Source organism: Oncorhynchus gorbuscha, linkage group LG12 (genome assembly GCF_021184085.1).
Source record: "Oncorhynchus gorbuscha isolate QuinsamMale2020 ecotype Even-year linkage group LG12, OgorEven_v1.0, whole genome shotgun sequence".
NCBI lineage: Eukaryota > Metazoa > Chordata > Actinopteri > Salmoniformes > Salmonidae > Oncorhynchus > Oncorhynchus gorbuscha.
Genome location: NC_060184.1, coordinates 24,501,734 through 24,521,178, shown reverse-complemented (window position 1 = coordinate 24,521,178; position 19,445 = coordinate 24,501,734). Strand labels below are relative to the sequence as shown.

At 42.4% G+C, this 19,445-nt stretch overlaps 1 protein-coding gene across 5 annotated transcripts in view; it reads left to right on the top strand.

The window, feature by feature from the left end:
• LOC123990750 (exostosin-1-like) overlaps positions 1-19,186 on the top strand; it is a 339,641-nt gene extending 320,455 nt beyond the window's left edge. For all 5 annotated transcript variants that reach the window (XM_046291580.1, XM_046291577.1, XM_046291576.1 and 2 more), the window contains exons 9-12: positions 9,357-9,446; positions 13,558-13,718; positions 17,474-17,645; positions 18,459-19,186. In XM_046291580.1, coding sequence (XP_046147536.1) covers positions 9,357-9,446; positions 13,558-13,718; positions 17,474-17,645; positions 18,459-18,644 — 609 coding nt within the window. In that variant the 3' untranslated portion in view covers positions 18,645-19,186. The remainder of the gene's footprint in view (positions 1-9,356; positions 9,447-13,557; positions 13,719-17,473; positions 17,646-18,458) is intronic.
• The last annotated feature ends 259 nt before the right edge of the window (positions 19,187-19,445 follow it).

Here is a 19,445-nt window from a genome sequence, read left to right as displayed (position 1 = left end):
ACACGAGGCCAGTACTCCATGCCGCCCCACTGAGGCAGGAGCAGGACCCTAAAACCCAATGGCAGATCCCTTAATTGATACTGTTTGTTCTCATGTGGTAAACACGGCAATGGGAAAAATGTGTTCCCATTATAACAATAAACAGCTTTTCTAAAAGCTTTTAATACTCTTTGAGTATTCTAGCCTAACAAGACAGCTGCTCCAGAGTAGTAAATTCTCCACAGCTCTCTCCCCAAACAATAAGAGTTTCAATGTGTTGAAACCAGCGAGTCAAACGTTCACATCACACTGAATCAGAGCACTGCCAAGAGACTGAGGAAAGGCTAATGGTGGATGTGTTCCGTGTTCTGCAATTGTGCATCTTTTGTTGTCCCTCATATCATCTGTGAAAAAAGCAAAGTAATTGTATGTTTGTCAGGGGGACAGAATATCTAAAGAGGCTCTTATTATCTGGTGTCCTAAATAGTTTATCTCCCCTCAAGGCCGGCATTCAGTTGAAACATTTAAGCAGTGTTTTCCTACATGTCACCTATTTATTTAGGCTCATTGAAATTACACTGTAACCTAGACCCCATTTATGGTGTTTTCGGTCATATACTTTCCATTATGTTTACACTATTTTCCTTTTTAGCAAGCTTGTATGAAAAGCAGGGGCATCATTTCATGCTGTTGCATGAATGCATTGTGTGATAGACAAGGGAAAACACTGGCTGCAGTGAAAGGGCCTTAATGAACCACAGTCCCTCTCCCCTCCGTCGTAATATATCATTTTTGTATTTCAATGGACTGCACTAATCAGCCCTGAGTAGAGGTCACCAGCAGCATTTGATCAAAATCCAGCATATTATGTTATCGATTTTTCCTCCATGTTTGTGTCCTCAGGAAAGTAACACATCTAAAAATAGGTCCCCTCATCTCGTTCCTTCAATTTTCGTTTCCATTTGAAGGCTAATTAAGTTGGCCCGCATTCGTGCCATGGATCACTTTATAGCCAGCTGCCATTAGATCACTATCCTTGCTCTCGACAGACCTGCCACTCAATCCCAAGCCTGATGGCTTGGAGCTAAGCCCTTCACTGACTTGTGGGGTGTGTGTGTGATTGTGTGCGTCGGTGTACATGTGAGATCTCTACAGTAGCATCTCCACAGCTGTGTGTGGGTGGCTGGCTGGCTGAGTGTGTTCCTGTCCTGCGATGCAACGACTCAAGAAGGGCTCACTTTCTCATTAGCACCTCCAGCTCCCCATCCTTGTCTGATAGCCATTTTCATCAACTGATAATTCATATACAGCCTGGATAACAAGATGTCTTATCAGAAGGGAACGTGGTTAATAAGAACAGATCAATTAAATAAAGTGAGTCTTTCAAAGCGTTAGATATTTGATCTCTTGCAAAGCATAGTAATTGGGTTAGTCAAATGCTTTGGAGCACTCTACCATTTTCTCCTCAGGGCGGTCATTTGTCTAACCATGTATACGAGGTGATCTATGGTCACTCAGGGTGTCATTTGTTGTCCCTGAACAATTCTGTCACCTTAATTAATTGTTACTTTCAATAATAATTCCCTGCTTGGCACCCTGAGTTTTCAATTCATGAGTTGATCCTCAGAATCAATTCAGTCCATTCATTCAGGATATACTTTATGTGTTAAATGTTACAGGGCAGAGTTCAAGTAGGCCCCCACTAAATCCAGTCTGCATGGTGATTAGGCCATTCGAGGGGTCAGTTTTCATTCACAACTTGGATTCACAATATCCTTATAGCCAAACCTGCAATCAAATCAATCTGTATACTACAATTGAGTGTCACGCCCTGACCGTAGATTGCTTTGTATGTTTCTATTTTTAGTTTGGTCAGGGTGTGATGTGGGTGGGTATTCTATGTTTTGTTCTATGTTTGTATTTCTATGTGTTTGGCCTGGTATGGTTCCCAATCAGAGGCAGCTGTCAATCGTTGTCTCTGATTGAGAACCATACTTAGGCAGCCTGGTTTCGCCCTTGACTTGTGGGTAGTTGTTTTCTGTTTTGTGTGTATCACCTGACAGAACTGGTTCATTCTCTGTCATTGTTATTTTGTTTAGTGTTCAGTTTTTGATTAAATGTACGACATGAACACTTACCACGCTGCACCTTGGTTCTCTCCTTCTTCCACCTACGACGACCGTTACATTGAGGAATAATGAGACATGATTGCACTTTGAAGCAAAACAATACAAATAAAAAATAGAAAATGGTACACAAAGTGGAGGAAATCTATTTCTATTGCAAAAAAAGCATACCTGCATGATACAAATTATCCAAGTTCAGCTGAAATATCTCACTTCACATTCCCTTAAACTCCGAACAGAGTCTGTGTAAACAGCAATGGTAAAGGAAGTTCACAAAGGAGCTGGGTTTCTGTGGGCCAGTCAGGGTTCTTGGGCCACTGGGCAGGTTGAGGTTATCCCTGGGCTGTACTATATGGCGTGTCTGGGGCTCCCTCTGCCCTTGGGGTAGGTGACGAAGGATCCATATGCAGTGAGGTCAGAACACACGCTCCCACAGGACTGCAGGTAGCCTAGTGAAATGTCGCTGGTTCGACTACCCAAGCTGTGCCCTTGAGCAAGGCACTTAACCCAAATTTGCTCCAGTGGTGGTGCGGTGCTACTATGGCTGACCTTGTAAAACAACACATTTCACTGCACCTATCCGGTGTTTGTGACAATAAAACATCCTCCATCCTCAGTCTCCTAAGGCAGGCTAGACAGCTTGATAGCATTTCACGATAAGGTTGTTGTATTCGGCACACGTGAGAAATAAAATTTGATTTGATTTGTGAGAGAGAGGTCAAAAGGCTAAGGAGTAAGGGCCACAGGTAGCAAATAACAAACGACAGACACTTGATTTGTGGCTTAATATTTAGCTGAGTCATGACTTTAGAGTTGAGTTCTGCTTATGTGGCATCTTTATCAAACATAATGCAATTTTAGTTGACAGTCACTGTAAATAATATGAATATTTAATATCTGAACAAGCTTTTCAAAATTACAACTTCATGCAATTTCATGAAGTGTATGTTTACCCCACTATGATACTATGAATTATGTACAGAGATGGGCTTTGACAAAAATGTATCTTGGAAATGACACTTGAGCCATTGAAATCATTTTCTCTGCTGAACTTTGAACTTTGACTATGAATGTGTCAAGCATCAAATATGATTAACCCGTAAAGAAAACCATTGACAAGCCTCTAAAGATTGGCCTTGAAGAAACACGAGTCAATGGAGATAAGGGTGATGCCACATTTTCACCAGGTGACTCAGTGCTACGTCCCTGTATATCTGCCTAGAGGAAAAACCCATTGACACTGACCAGGGAGAGAAAGGAAGGAAAGGACAGTGACAGATCAAAACCCTTTGCCACTGTCTCCATGAGAAGACGGCGAAGACGGTGGGCTCTGCGACAGAGGAGGCGGAGGGAGACAGACACAGGGAGGAGGAGAGGGCGAGAGAGAGAGAGAGAGAGAGAGAGAGATGGGCAGACTGAAGGACAAACAGTCCCTAAAGATGTGTATTGGAATCTGAGCTCCAGAGTATATACAGACCTGATGGGAGAGCTGCGGGTGAAGAGGGGTGAGCGATACAACAACAACAACAACAACAGCTGGGTAGCCTGATAACCAGAGCAGTGTGTAACCATCAGAACATACCTATATGGGGAAATTAGAGCAATTCATTGAACATTATACAGAGAGTATGCTAATCGTCAATGCAGACCATTAATACAGTAAGGCAAGGTGCACTGCAAGCTAAACGAATACCACTTAATGTTGTGAAGAGTGTTGATAACTCCCTCAGTAGAGGTAAAAATTATGTTTGATACACACCAGTAAGAGTGCTTTAGTGAGTATCCTCCAGGCTTTACGCTGAAAAAACAGTGAAATTCAGACAGCGTCGCTGGCATGCTGATAGACATTCGAGCTTATTGAGATTAAAGGAATCCATGTCATGTAGAATCTTTTCAAATTTGGCACTGTTTGATGAAACTATTCTCAACTAAAGAGGCACACTGCATACTCATTTCACATTGTGATATTTGCTATTCATTTCTATTTTGAAAAAATATCTTCGCCCTTGGATATCCGAGTAATAGTTAGCGAGTAATAGCAACGGATTAATTTGAATTTCACGGAAGAAATTTGTCTATGAACATACATGGAGCTATTAAAGCTGGAGTCCCCTTCTCCTCGTTTATATAAATACCCTTAAATAATTAAAATCCTCTAAATATGCATAATTACAGGCAGCTCTATAAAGCCTGCATTTAGGGTAATGGATTAGGTCGTCCACATCATATTAGCCTGGCCGGCAGATCAATAGTTAATACAGAAGGCACTGATCCCTAAAGCTGTGGTAGGAGAATTATCATTAAAATATGCATTTCTTGTGTAAAATGTATTTACAGTCCCATGAGGGTTACCGCTGCAGCCCAAGTGTTTTAAACTGGTCTTATTCAATCAAGCCCAGGAGACTGCGAGACTAAATATACATAACTTAAGCAATAATACATGAGGCCATGTGTTATGACATTTTTATCATGGCTGTGACGTGGTCATAGCCACGAGGCAAGCAGAGTGGAATAGACCGCCACAGCCATGATAAAAATGTCATAACACATTGACTCAAGTGTATTGCTTTTATACAACAGGCTACCAGCATTAAAACTAGTCAAGGATCATATCACCTCCACCTTACTGGCCACCCTAGATCCACTTCAGTTTGCATACCACCCACAGATGACGCAATCGCCATCACACTGCACACTGCCCTATCCCATCTGGACAAAAGAAATACCTATGTAAGAATGCTGTTAATTGACTACAGCTCAGCATTCAACACCAGAGTACCCTCCAAGCTCATCATCAAGCTAGAGGCCCTGGGTCTCAACGCCGCCCTGTGCAATTGGGTACTGAACTTTCTGATGGGCCGCCCCCAGGTGGTGAAAGTAGGAAACAGTATCTCCACTTCGCTGACCCTCAACACTGGGGCCCCACAAAGGTGCGTGCTCAGCCCCCACCTGTACTCCCTGTCCACCCGTGACTGCGGGACCATGCACGCCTCCGACTCAATCATCAGGTTTGTAGACGACACAACAGTAGTGGACTTGATTACCAACAATGACAAGACAGCCCACAGGGAGGAGGTGAGGGCACTCGGAGTGTGGTGTCAGGAAAACAACCTCTCACTCAACATCAACGAAACAAAGGAGATGATCGTGGACTTCAGGAAACAGCAGAGGGAGCACCCCCCTATCCACATTGAAGGGACAGCAGTGGAGGTGGAAAGCTTGAAGTTCCTCGGCATACATATCACAGACAAACTGAAATGGTCCACTCACACAGACAGTGTGGTAAAGAAGTCACAACAGCGCCTCTTCAACCTCAGGAGGCTGAAGAAATTTGGCTTGTCACCCAAAACCCTAACAAACTTTTACAGATGCACAATCGAGAGCATCCTGTCGGGTTGTATCACAGTCTGGTACGGCAACTGTACCGCCCTCGACCGCAAGGCTCTCCAGAGGGTGGTGTGGTCTGCTCAACACATCACCAGAGGAAAACTACCTGCCCTCCACGACACCTACAGCACCAGATGTCACAGGAAGGCCAAAAAGATCATTAAGGACATCACCCACCCAATCCACTGCCTGTTCACACAGCTACCATCCAGAAGGTGAGGTTAGTAGAGGTGCATCAAAGCTGGGACCGAGAGACTGAACAACAGCTTCTATCTCAAGGCCATTAGACTGTTAAACTGCAACCACTCAAAGAGGCTGCTGCCTATATTGAGACCCAATCACTGGCCACTTTAATAAATGGATCACTAGTCACTTTATACAATGCACTCTAAATAATGCCACTTTAATAATTTTACATATCTTACATTACTCATATAACATGTATATACTGTATTTTATACCATCTATTGCATCTTGACTATGTCGCTCAGCCATCGCTCATCCATATACTTACATGTACATATTCTCATTCACCCCTTTAGCTGTGGGTGTATTAGAAGCACACTGGCATTAACATCTGCAAACCATTTGTATGTGGAAAAATAACATTTGATTTGATTTGAAAAGCAAGATTCTTTCCCAAACCGTACATTTTTCAACTAAACATGATGCTACATTCAATAACACTGGTTGTCAAGTGCAATTTTAGGCCTTTTCTGGTCATTAGTTCTATTCATATTGACTGCCATGTCAAGCAAAACTACCCAAGCGCTGGTTGATAGTTCCAGAACTTTGCAGGTTGCGATGGCAAACAAAATGGTTGCTGTGGAGGCTTTTTATAGTGGATATCAAGTTTCTAACTTGCATGGCTCGGCAGATGACAGTAGATCTGTAAAAGTAGTAGTGCATTGCTAGGTAACGACAGAAACGATGGCACTTTTTAGGAATGTGGCCATGTGTATGTTGTCTAGCATATCATGGGCAGGATAGACTAGCAATGGGAATATCCAAACCGCCCCATTTTATAATCATATAAAACATCACATGACACAATAAAATTAACAGATCAGAACAACAAGATCAAGGGCTACCACTATCTCTTCAGGAAAAATACATTTTATTTGTCACATGCTGTCACGTTCTGACATTAGTTCTTTTGTTATGTCTTTGTTTAGTATGGTCAGGGCGTGAGTTGGGTGGGTTGTCTATGTTCCTTTTTCTATGATTTGGGATTTCTGTGTTTGGCCTGGTATGGTTCTCAATCAGAGGCAGCTGTCAATCGTTGTCCCTGATTGAGAATCATACTTAGGTAGCCTGGTTTCACTTTTGAGTTGTGGGTGATTATTTTCCGGGTGAGTGTTTGTGCCACACGGGACTGTTTCGTTTGTTTCGCTATTTCACGTTGTTATTTTGTAGTTTAATGTTCTTGTAAATAAAGTAACGATATGGACACTTACCACACTGCACATTGGTCCGATCTCTCCTACTCCTCCTCGTCAGAAGAAGAGGACAGGCGTTACACATGCTTCGTAAACAACAAGTGATGACTAACACTGAAATTCTTATTTACAGGCTCTTACCAACAGTGCAGAGAGAAAGGAAATAGAAAATGTAGAAAAATAATAATACCACAAGGAATAAATACACAATGCGGGACGATAACTTGGCTATATACCAGTACCGAGTCGATGTGGAGGGGTACGAGGTAATTGAGGAAGAGATATTGTACTGTAATGTGGAGGGAGCTAACGCACAAGCATTTCCCTGCACCTTTATACTTGCTGTGTACAGTGCATTCTGAAAGTATTCAGACCACTTGACTTTTTACACATTTTGTTACGTTACAGCCTTATTCTAAAATGTATTACATTGTCTTTTTCCTTATCAATCTACACACAATACCCCATAATGACAAAGCAAAAACTGTTTTATAGAACTGTTTACTAATTGCTTACAAATAAAAAACTGAAATACCTCATTTACATAACTATTCAGACCCTTTACTCAGGACTTTGTTGAAGCACCTTTGGCAGTGATTACAACCTCGAGTCTTCTTGGGTATGATGCTACAAGCTTGTCACAGCTGTATTTGGGGAGTTTCTCCCATTCTTCGCTGCAAGTCCTCTCCAGGTTGGATGGGGAGCATCGCTGCCCATCCAACCAGCCTACATACAGCAGCTGCCTATCAGAAGAAGCAACCCCCCATACTCTCTATCTGTTTCAGGAAACTAGTCTTGTTACCTGAATGTGTATCATTGTCATTGAGAGTCCGGTCTGATGCTATCATTCATCCCAAGGGCCCTCCACAGCTGATAGATGGCTGATTACTCAGTGTATAATAGGTGTAATGAACAGAGAGCCTGTACTTTGCCACTCTATCTCTCTCAATATGTTCTTTAGGAGAGCTTTTTGCCACACGACTCCTAAACGACTCTTAAAGTATCCCAATGCTCCTCGTTTAATCAAGCCCTCAGCTGGTAAATGACTTTTCAATAGGCACCATGAAATGCTCTCCTGAGCCAAGAGACTTGGCTCGGCGCAGAGCTGGCCCTGCCAGCGATACACTGCCACTATTATCCTGCTATGACGCACCGGGCAGGGATAGTTCAAGTGAATAGGAAATAGTGTTGCATTGAAAAGGACCCATTAAGCCATAATGATGCGAGTCCACAGCACCTGGAGTCAGCCGCTGCCACTGCCGCGGCAAAGTAATGGCAGAGGCCCTGTCGATAGCACAGCCACATCCACTTGCTCTAGAGCAGCCAACCCAAGGCAAGGCTAATATCCAAGTCAACAGGTTTTGCTCGATAACTTCCTTATATGAGGAATGAGCAGCCAGTGAGGTTGAGGAGGAGAGAGGGAGGTATGGGTAATACAGCAGGTACATTAACCCCATAAACTTGGTGTCAAGAGCATTGCAGGGTGGGAGACAGGCAGGCAGGGGGAGTTTAGTGAGGATGCACCACACCACACACTCTGGCCGGCAGCCTCCCAGAGAGAGTGACAGTGAAGGGGATTACCCAGACATCCCTCTCAGGAGGCCACTGCTGACAAGTCACTTCTGCCATGTGTGTGCTCCCTAATATTACAGGACATACTGTGCAGCAGGCAAACTACCAATAACACTGGCTGCTGAGAGAGAAACAGCCCATCAGTCGTTTCAAATAGAAACGCCTCGAAAATGTCTTAGACGTTAAATGTCCACAGACAATAACACTGGAGATACAATTTTGAGGTGTTTCATTAATAATGTCATAATTGCAAAGAAATGTTTTCATTGTGTGCCTACACTATAATTGCACTGTATTAGTAAGGACAAGTCTTATTGTGAAGTGGGGCTTTGGGCAGAAGATACTGCCAGGCCATTGTGGTGTTTATTTTTTTAATCTCTAGTTGGCCTTCACCCACATACTCCACAGAAGGTTTTTCATCCAATAATCAGAGCAATATTTTCTCCTTAAAATGAAAAGTCCTTCAATAATAGGAGCTTCCCAGAAGTAGCCTACACAAGAGTGGAATTTCAGGCCTAAAATAACAAAGCTTGGCCTTCTATGGATTGTTAGGGAGGGCTAAAGCAATGCAATTACATTTCAAATGAAGAAGATTAAGGTTACTCTCTGGGTGAGTCAGGATGAAGTGATTAAATCATTTGTCCATCTTTTTATCCAAAATGAAATGGTGACTCCTCTCTTGTAATTTCTGGATGAGCCCATTTAAAGGTACCTGAAATACTTCAACTTGTGATTGAATAGGTCCCCACACACAGTCAGAGGTACTGACACCAGAGCCGATGGATTGTTGATTGCGCGATGGCAGCCATTGACAACCACCTCTCTCTCTCTCTCTCCCTCTCTCTCTCAACAGACAATGAGCAGTCGCTTTTTCCCCCATGAAGTGATCCTCACAGATGCTGTCCTCAGTCTGGACGAGGACTCTGTCTTGTCGACTAATGAGGTAGGAGGATTAGTTATCATTCCCTCTCTGTCTCCCTATTCTACCTGGGGCTTTAACATTCAAAGACCAGAATCAATCAACCTTCATCTAGCAATGTTTATGTAGTGTCTTTCCCCTCCACACTTTATTGTGAGAACTTGAAAATACCTGTGAGGGGAGTCTGATTTCATTCTCTGATTTAATTTGATTATGGGAAAAACAACCAGGCAGGTTTAAACAGAGAGCTGGCCAGGTTGAACAGAGTCCCACATCTGTGTGTGAAAATAACCCAACAATTAACATTGTATGATCAGCTACAGCATTTCCTTTCTCTTTTATCTGACATTGACATCCACAACGGTACCAACTGGTGAGATTTAGCAGCAACTTGAAGAAGTGACAGAACTTCCAGACAGTTTCTTGAAAGTATTCCTTCTCCCAGGGGTGTGGAGATGTACACCAACTGACTTCCTTCATCTTCAAAGCAACTCCATGTTTTGTTTGTAGTCTGTTGTTATGCAGTGTGCCGTGTTGCTGCCCTTGTTGTAATGCTATGCTCTGTTTCTGGGCCTGCATTTTGGTCCTGTTAATTCTCATTTCTGCTATTCAATTAGTCCCTGTATAATATTTGCACATTGCAGAATCAGCAAAGCGCTAAAGCTCTTTTTAATTGCTCGTTCCCATTAATGTTACTCCGTTAGAGAATGGCCTAATGGAGCAACTCCAAGTTGGGTATTTCAAAATAAGTGCTCTGGTCTAACGTTTAAACTGGCACTGAGGCCCAGGCCGCACACTACATTGAAAGTCACTGGTATCATGAGCTACCGTAGAAGAAATCAGTCAAGACAGAGGGAGGTGGAGCAAGGTGACAGGTTATATTAGTAGATCAAGTGTGTGGTCCAGGTGGATGCCCACACTTCACACTAATCATTCACAGTAGAGAGAATTCTATCCTCTCTAACAAGTACATCTCTAAACCCACAGGGATGTCTTGCCTCATCTGATAAATTCCACCCCTATGTTTCTCCATTAAATGGTATCAGTGAAATGGTCTGGTACCTGTCTCCGAGTGTCTCTTCCCCTGTGTATGTTACATTACAGGATAATATTGATGGGGTCATTTCAACACCCCTTGTCCACAAGAGACACTTGAGGGGGGGACCCCATTGGAGTTAATTTGTCAATCATAGCTTAATAACTAATTCACTTCTCGTGGTGAGGACGGATTGATTGCCCCTCTAAATGGGAAAAAAAGTATTTAAGATTCCTGTTAAGTCTTGTTATTGCATCACTGACTGGAAGCTGCCAAATATCTCAAATGAGGGCATTTTCCTCCCAATGTTTTCGTTATCTGGATGTAGTTAGCGAAAGGATCTTCCCATGCTGTGAAATGCAAATTCGGTGACCATGGTGCCAATTCAAAAAACATGTATTCACCATCTGTCCTGGAATGAGAAACTAATGAATGCCCAAGTTGTTTCAAGCAATCAGAAGGTTTGTGAAACCTATTACCTCTCCGGCATGCTAGTCTCTGCGAAGATCATTAGACTGTCAAACCATGAAGTCACAGTTTGATTAAGCTTCATGTCTTGGAAAAGGAAAAGCACTAGTGGCTCATTTTGCTGGCAGTTGTAAAAAATAAAAAATAATAACTAAATGAACCAAAGCAGCAGTTGCCTCTGTGTGAAGATTATGTTCGCTCTTTTTTAATCAAAAGTTTAAAACGTGTGGAGAATTATTTTGGCTGAGCCCTTGGAAATGTTGACATTGTTTGTGTCTGACACAATGTACAAGTTGTATTTGGAGTGGTTTATCTTGTTCCAAATATTAAACTTGTTAAATTATGCTCATTAGGAAATCCATTGTTTCGGCATCAAATTAGAGTCTTGGTGGTTGAGTCACTATAGTTGTTTTCTGCATCTGCTGCTCTCTCTTCTAAGCACATGCTGTATTACTTCTGTGTGAATCAATAACATTTCTGCTGTAAATCAAAGTGAGAAAAGATTCTGCTTTGGGAAACTTCAAAACTGACCAACATGTCAGTGTAATGATTGTTCCACATGTATTTGCCTCATACCTTTTTGACACATGGTAGACAGACAGACAGACAGACAGACAGACAGACAGACAGACAGACAGACAGACAGACAGACAGACAGACAGACAGACAGACAGACAGACAGACAGACAGACAGACAGACAGACAGACAGACAGACAGACAGACAGACAGACAGACAGACAGACAGACAGACAGACAGACAGACAGACAGAGTAGGCTATGTTTCTCTTTTTGGTGTAATTCACCCCATCCATTACCTCCATTAACATTTTGACATTTACATTTGAGTCATTTAGGTCTTAGCAGAGTGATTTCAAATGTGTGCATTCATCTTAAGATAACTGGGTGAGACAACCACAAATCACAGTCGTAGCAAGTACATTTCCTCTCAATAATGTAGTTATCAGCAGAGTCATTGCTAGTAGGAAAAGCTAGCATTAAGTTAAGAGCCACAACAAGACTTTAATTAAGATGTTTCATGCAGGTGAAATGTAAAAGGTTTATAGCCAATATTCACCTTTCAGCTATCCAAATTGGAAGATGTCAGTGAGTAAAGACCCAATCCTTAGTGTATTCTGAGTCTCTGTGTGTAAGAGACCTGCAATGTATTATTCATCTATTTTATATTTTATTAATTGCAGCAAATCAATTTCACCTCTGCCTTGCAAGAGGATCCACTTACATTTTATAGTGGTACAAGATTAAAGAACTAATGCTACAAAAGTTTTATGAGGATATTTCAGGGGGGAAAAGGAAGAGCCCTCTGTCAGAAATTCCAAAACCAGTCACAGCAAATCCCTCATCTGCTTAATAATCTGTCTCAATAATTGCCCTTTAAACATTGAAAGCATTTTAATTGAAACGAACTGAAATGTGAGCAAGTATAGCACTTTTAATGGGACTTTTCATATTACAATAACTATATGGAACAGTGACTGAACATAATTCATAATTGCATTGTTTCAACTCATTAATCACATGATTAAGCTTTAAGAGAGAATACGGTGTGGAATATGAATGTTCCTATCATGACACTGTCTGGCTGCCCATGAGAAAGCAGGGCACATATAACCGTAAAACAGTCAGCTTGTCAAATGTTCTCCAGGGATCCAGTGGAATATCATATCAAGGGTAGATATGACTGCATGGAAACATGCACTAGGACATGATCTTGGTCATTTAACAAGATCTATCAATGTCTGAAATTGACTTTACTTTCAGTTCATACTAGAGAAGTCATCCTACTGTATACGCTAGAAACCAAATGCGGAGTCTGTCTTTCCTATACGACTATACTTTTATCTCATTTAATAACAGATCACATCAAATGGCACAGGTAAATGATATGCCAGTAGAGATTTGTGATGGATCTGTTTGTAGACTCCTCAGAACCCATATTCAGAAACCATCTTATGTATTACATGGGATCAATGTATGTTGCCCTTGGAAAGGCTTTCTGCACGCATACGGTAGCATTCTCCCTCTGCGCCTGTCATTTTTCTTCCTCCCTATTTCCAATCCATAATTAACTAAGACACATTATGAATGGGCCAAATCACAGTCTGTCACAAATGATGCGAGGCACAATCAGGGCATTATAGGAGTGTAATTCCTGAAGGCAAATTATTTGCATGATATCATAAATCCTGTGCTGAGGTAATGGCTAACACAGCAATTAATCAAAGGCTACATTAAGAGAGATGTTTCCAACCTTTTCCTCAGATTTGTAGTCTCATTCCTTCATAATTATGCGCACACATCATGACAGAAGCTGAGAGATGTTTGGTTGTTTTAGGGGACTATCCATTTTTTAGGCTCTGCTCTCTGTAGCATTTTGGAAATTAATGTTGCGCTGTGCCCACAGCAAAGTAGAGTCAGCATGTGTATTATACTATGTGGTGTTCTTCACATTCTCTTGACCTGAGTGACTGTTTGTACCTGAGAAGAACAATCTTGGAATTCCATCTACTCTTTTGCTACATTGTACTGCAGTTGTTGTTGCTCATCTAATGCATAAGTAAATCTGTCTATAAGGGATTTTCTAAGATGTTTTCCTTTCCTCTGAACCGCAGGTTGACTTTGCCTTCATTGTCTGGCACAGTTTCCCAGACAGAATTGTGGGCTACCCAGCACGCAGCCATTACTGGGATGGCAGCAAATCAAGATGGGGCTACACCTCCAAGTGGACTAATGAGTACTCCATGGTCCTCACAGGGGCTGCATTCTATCACAGGTACAGTCACTTCCCCTGCCTGCTCTCTATGAGTGGTGTAGGGGCCATGAAAAACTGTCCAAGCGGAAAGACACAATTTACTTTGAGCACATGCGAGGTGACTATAAAAATCCCTAAGACATATTGGTGCCTGTTAACATCCTCCCACTGTATAGCAGCAACTCTGTGAGCTCTTTCTCCTGCACTTGTCACTTACTCTTATCACGGATGGGTGTGATTAGGTTTGTATTGTTCTGTACCAGCAGACAAGTTGCCACAGACAGACTGCAATACTGGTTCACACATTGTGTTTTATTCAGGAGACGTCTACTTCCTTCAGTACAGTAAGTGCCATTTAGAAAACTCATCTGACTTCCTCACACCGCTGACATTTGTTGCACATAAGCTTTAATAGAAAAGGAAATAAAGTATTATGTTTTTTACTTCCTTTTTCCGTGAAAGATTTGATTGTGAAATGCAATGCATCATCAAAATGAATAGAAAGTATTAAGCCATGCAGCAAATTGAATTGGGAAGTCTTTTCCTCTCATGAGAGATTTGAAGTCATAGTCTTTCCGGGCAGTTGCAGATAGACAGTTCTCCTAGTCATTTTTCATTGTTCTATTGTGTGTTTTCAAAATGCCTCTATTATTCAGGACTCAAGGCTCTCAACAGGCTGTCTACTGAGGCATTGTGCTAATAATCAAGTGACAAGTGTTTCTACCAGATATTCACCAGTAGAAAGTGTAGAATAATTCTATCAGATCAACGCAATTAACAAATCAGTGTCCTTGATTAGATTGCTACTTTTTCTATCCAAAAGTATCAACATGAACAAAGCTGAATATAATAGTCAGATCAGAAAAAGGACAACGTTGACAAGATCACTGATAACAACATCACATAGATCAATAGCTTCGCAGCCCAGCCTGGGCTCACAGTTTGTCTCAAAGGGTCTTGTTCTCATCTTTCCTGCATGGATGAGACAGACAAACGGTGCTGACGGCAGACCTTGGCTGCGACACCTCACCTTCACTAGGCTGACAGTGATGTACCGCTCGGCTCGGCAGTTGGGCAAGGCACTGATGCCGCAGAGGCCAAGAGCCCAGTGGGGCTCCGGAGGAGGAGTAGGAGAGGGGGAAAAATAAAACAGGAATTTGGAACTTGGGGGAGATGAGGCATGAGTCTGAAGCCTCTGGATCTAAACAGAGTGACTCCCTAACTTAACTGAAGCCCATGTGTCACCACAGACAAGAAGTGATGCAGTTGATCCTATGTCAGCCATACAGCCAGGGCCCCCAACTTAATAAACATACATTCTGCCAGATGTATCCACCAGACAGATTACCACCCATATTCTGTGACTCAGTGAATAGAAAACGACAATGGCACTATCCAGAGAAATGGTGAACATTCAGGAAATGGCACTGAAAATAGAATTAGGGACATTTGATTTCCTTTTAGGCACCGCTGTTTCCATTTGCAATATTGTGCATTAATATTATACTATGCAGTATGTCTATAGCTAGGTTTCCATCCAATTGACAACAGATTTTCATGGGAATATTCTAAAATCCGCGTAAAAACAATATGCGCATTTTCCCACCAAAGATGTTTCCATGAAATTGATTTGTTGTGGATAAAAGACTGTGCAAGATTTAAATTCCCAAATACCAAAAAAAATACAAGTTAAAAGGGTGTATGAGTTGATATACAGTATAAAATGACACAAGATTCAAGACTTCTTGCTTTTCAGCAAAAATGATTGTACTGAATTCTTGCCACCAACAAAGTGTTGAATATTTGGGGCATACAACCATCGCAGCTCTGCAGATTTTGTTGCGAGGATACAGAATCAATAGACCATTTGTTCTGTTATTGCCCTCAGGAAGCCTGTTTCTGGTCTCAGTCTCAGGAATGGCTGAAAAAGCAGAACATTAATATAAAATTGACAATAGAAATAGCATTTTTGGGAGATTTGGAGAGGCCTGGTCAGTGAATTACTAATATACTAATACTCTTAGTAAAAGTATTTATCTTCAACTCGTAATCTGTGGTTTATATTTGCTTAGATAGATTCTAATTGTTTATCAAACATCACAGCATAGTTGAAAGATATATGGCTGGTAGAAATCCGAAGGGGGTGGCCAGCAGAGATAGATGGGATGGGCTGAGGGAAGATGAAGGTTAAGATGTGGAACTGGAGACAAGTGGGAGTGAACTTTCTGGGCGGTGAGATAGAATAACGGTCAAAGATAAAAGTCAAAAATAAAGTCAAAATAAACCAAACAAAAATAAGTTTAACTGACACTGAAAATGAACGATGTTCCATCCAATGCCTGTTTGCCTGAGGCTGATGCTACGTAAGCGCTTGTACGCGCGTACACATCCATACACACGGACACATACACACATGTAAATAGTGCCACACGTGCACTCAATCGTATTCAGTTGGCCTTGCTGATTAGATTATTGTTGTCCTTCAGGTCCTTTTCTTGCATTGTTGTTTTCTGTTTTCTTTTGATTTTCTCTTTTTGTTGGTTGTTGGCGCATTAGGTGGGTGGTGGTTGTGGTTGGGTCGAAGGGGGACCGTGGCTTAGGGGGATGGGATGGCGAGGGATCTTGGATGGTTGAGGGTCAGCTCTCGAGGGGAACTGTGTGGGGGGGGGGGGGGGGGGGGTCTTGGATAGTTGGTGACCTGGCGGTTGGGAGCTTGGGGCCGGTGGCCGAGAGGTTGCTGGTTCCGGTCCCAGTTTCTAATGGGTGGAGGATCTGTCCTTGTTGCCCTCGGGCGGGGCACTTGACCCTGTTTGCTCCTGTGGGTTGCTCTGAATGTGTCACACTGGTAACAATGATACAGGAGACAGGTAATCGTTTTTTTTATTACGTCCCAAGTTATGGCGTGCCGTGTAAGAAATACACATGCTCACAATGATTAACACACAGGACAAGACCCCTAATCATCTGCGCAATCCACAAGGGCACAAAATCCCAAAACATACAGCACAGGTACTCGCACGCACCAACGGACATTGAACAATAATGGACGGCCCAATGGAAACCAAAGGGCGCATATATACAAATACTAATCAGTGGGAATAGGGGACAGGTGTGCGTGATGAAAGTTCCGGAGAGATCCTTGACAGGGAGTGTCTGCTGGATGACTGAATGTAATGTAATGTTGAGCAGTAAATGGGTTTCCATTTTCGATTCTACTGATGGTTTTCTCACAAAAGTATTTGCATTATATAGCGAGTATGCCCACTCTGGTATTGGCACATGCTCTCGAGACAGCAGCTGGCAGATACAATGCGGGTATTACCTACATGAAGAGGTTATTATGGACAAAAGGGCTAGATTATTTTATTGGTCAAACGGCAGTCAAGCATCGATGATCATGTCACCAGAATAAAACCATCTATATTTATTGAAAGGAGCATCAAGCTCATAACCTTGTGAAGTTCATCATAACTTATTTAATCTGTAGCCTAATAAACCACATGCTTTCTGGATGAGTCGTAGTGGGAGGACCACACAGCATGTTATCTCATGACTCCAATATGATGGTTATTATATAGATATTTGCGCATAAAAGCAGTTCCACCAACATTTCTTGCATCGTTAGTATTACCAACACAAAAATCCCACCTTGTCTAACGTATTTAGTTTTGTCAACATTTGAAAAGTTCACCGACACATTTTCTGTTTCCATAAAGACTGTCATTACATTTTTTTTTTATTCCTGGATCCATCTCGCTTCCTCTCTGTGTTCCTAGGTATTATCACTACCTGTACACTCACTACTTGCCAACCAGCCTTCTCACCATGGTGGATCAGATGGCCAACTGTGAGGACATCCTCATGAACTTCCTGGTTTCTGCTGTCACTAAGCTCCCACCTATTAAAGTCACCCAGAAGAAGCAGTACAAGGAAACCATGATGCAGCAGGTACAGTATGTTTCTTTGGTAACTGTATGTGTGTGGTGCCGTCCGTCAAACCGTGTTTGCCCAGCATATATCATTCACCAACAGCCACTTTCAATGGAAGCCACAAGCTCATATCCGGTATCCAGTGCTTGGGACAGGGCCCATTCTCAAGTTGTCTGAAATGGGCCTATAATTGCAGCCATGAGAGTGGAGTGACTGCAGGATTGCAGAATGGTTCACTCAGGAGCATCCAGAGAGAGGTGGAGGAGGGAGGAGGTTGCAGCATGCTGACAGTCTCCCTCTGTGATTCCCCGTTTCGGGGTGTGTGTGTGGGCTGGGCCGGGGCCGGCCCACGGCAGGTCTGATTGATGGCCCAGCTTCCGGCAGCACGATGACTCGGCACTATCGGCCATATGATCGTCTTAATTGTGTAGGCAGCAGTGTACCAGTGCTGGATTTACTCCCATCTCTTTCCATACATAGTATCTTAAGGCCCTTTCCCTTTCCAGGACAATTGTTCCACTGCAGTCAGGGCTGTAAGATGTGTTGCCTTGCACAAGATCACACAGGAAAGTGGGGAAGTTTGATGGAGATTATGGAGATTTTGGTCAACACTTTATCAGTTGAATGGGAGTTAAAAGGCAGAAAAATACAACCTTTTTTAGATGTAGTTTGTTTTGTGTGTATGTATCGAGTAGATATGAGCTGCTTCAGGCAACACAGATCTAATGTACCATCCTCCTCCCAATATATGTTTCTGCTTTTACACTGAAGCAGTCAGTGAGTCTTATGGTTGACGTGCTGAACTGACATATTTCCTCTGTCTGTACACAGGGTTCTAAGACGTCCCGGTGGGCCGATCCGGACCACTTTTCCCAGAGACAGACCTGTATGAACTCATTCAGCGGCTGGTTTGGGTTCATGCCTCTGCTGCACTCCCAGATGAGACTGGACCCTGTGCTTTTCAAGGACCAGGTCTCCATCCTGAGGAAGAAGTACAGGGACATTGAGAGGCTGTGAATCACCCCCCTCACACACACACACACACACACACACACAGAAGAGACTTGAGTGGTGTGGGTTTGGGACAAATCTCCCTCCCATATGCAAGTGAAAAGAACTGCCTTTTTGTAACCAGCCTGTTCAGTCAGTCAGATTGTCCGAACGATACGTGAAATCTCTACAGAGTAATTTATTATGAAATATGCAACACCAGGACCGTTCTCCAGAGGTGATGGTCTTGGCTATTGAAGATTATTCAGAACTCTGATTGGTTCAGCTCTCTCCATGTCAGTGAGTTGGACTGTGTCGATGTTGTCGTCATTGTTGTCAAAAGAGGAATATTGCAACTTTTCACACGCTTCAACTCCAGACTGATTGTCGTTGTCACGTCCTTCCTCTGACAGAGCAGACCGGGAAGTGAGGTCACAAACGCCTGGACAATGTGTACTCCAGTTTGGTTTCAGATCTTTTCTGTGGCATTGTGTCTTATACAGAAATTAACTCAGTGCATTGTGTCTTTCCTCCATGAGATCTATAAAGTTTATATCTCTTACATTGTATCTGTTGCTTTCCATTATTCATTTCTGGGGCTTATTGGACTTTCATTTTGGAATTGTTTTATTTTTGGTTGCTTCTTTCTCCTATAAGATTTAAATTGCCAAAAAAACTCTTATAAAAGATGCTAAAATCTATACTGCCTATTGTTGTAATTCTCTGTGTTTCATAGATGATGGTGGTAGACAATGTGGTCAGAGGGAATAACTAACTACCATGTTATTTTGTCTTGGTGAAATATGTAAAACCTGATGAACTTTTCCC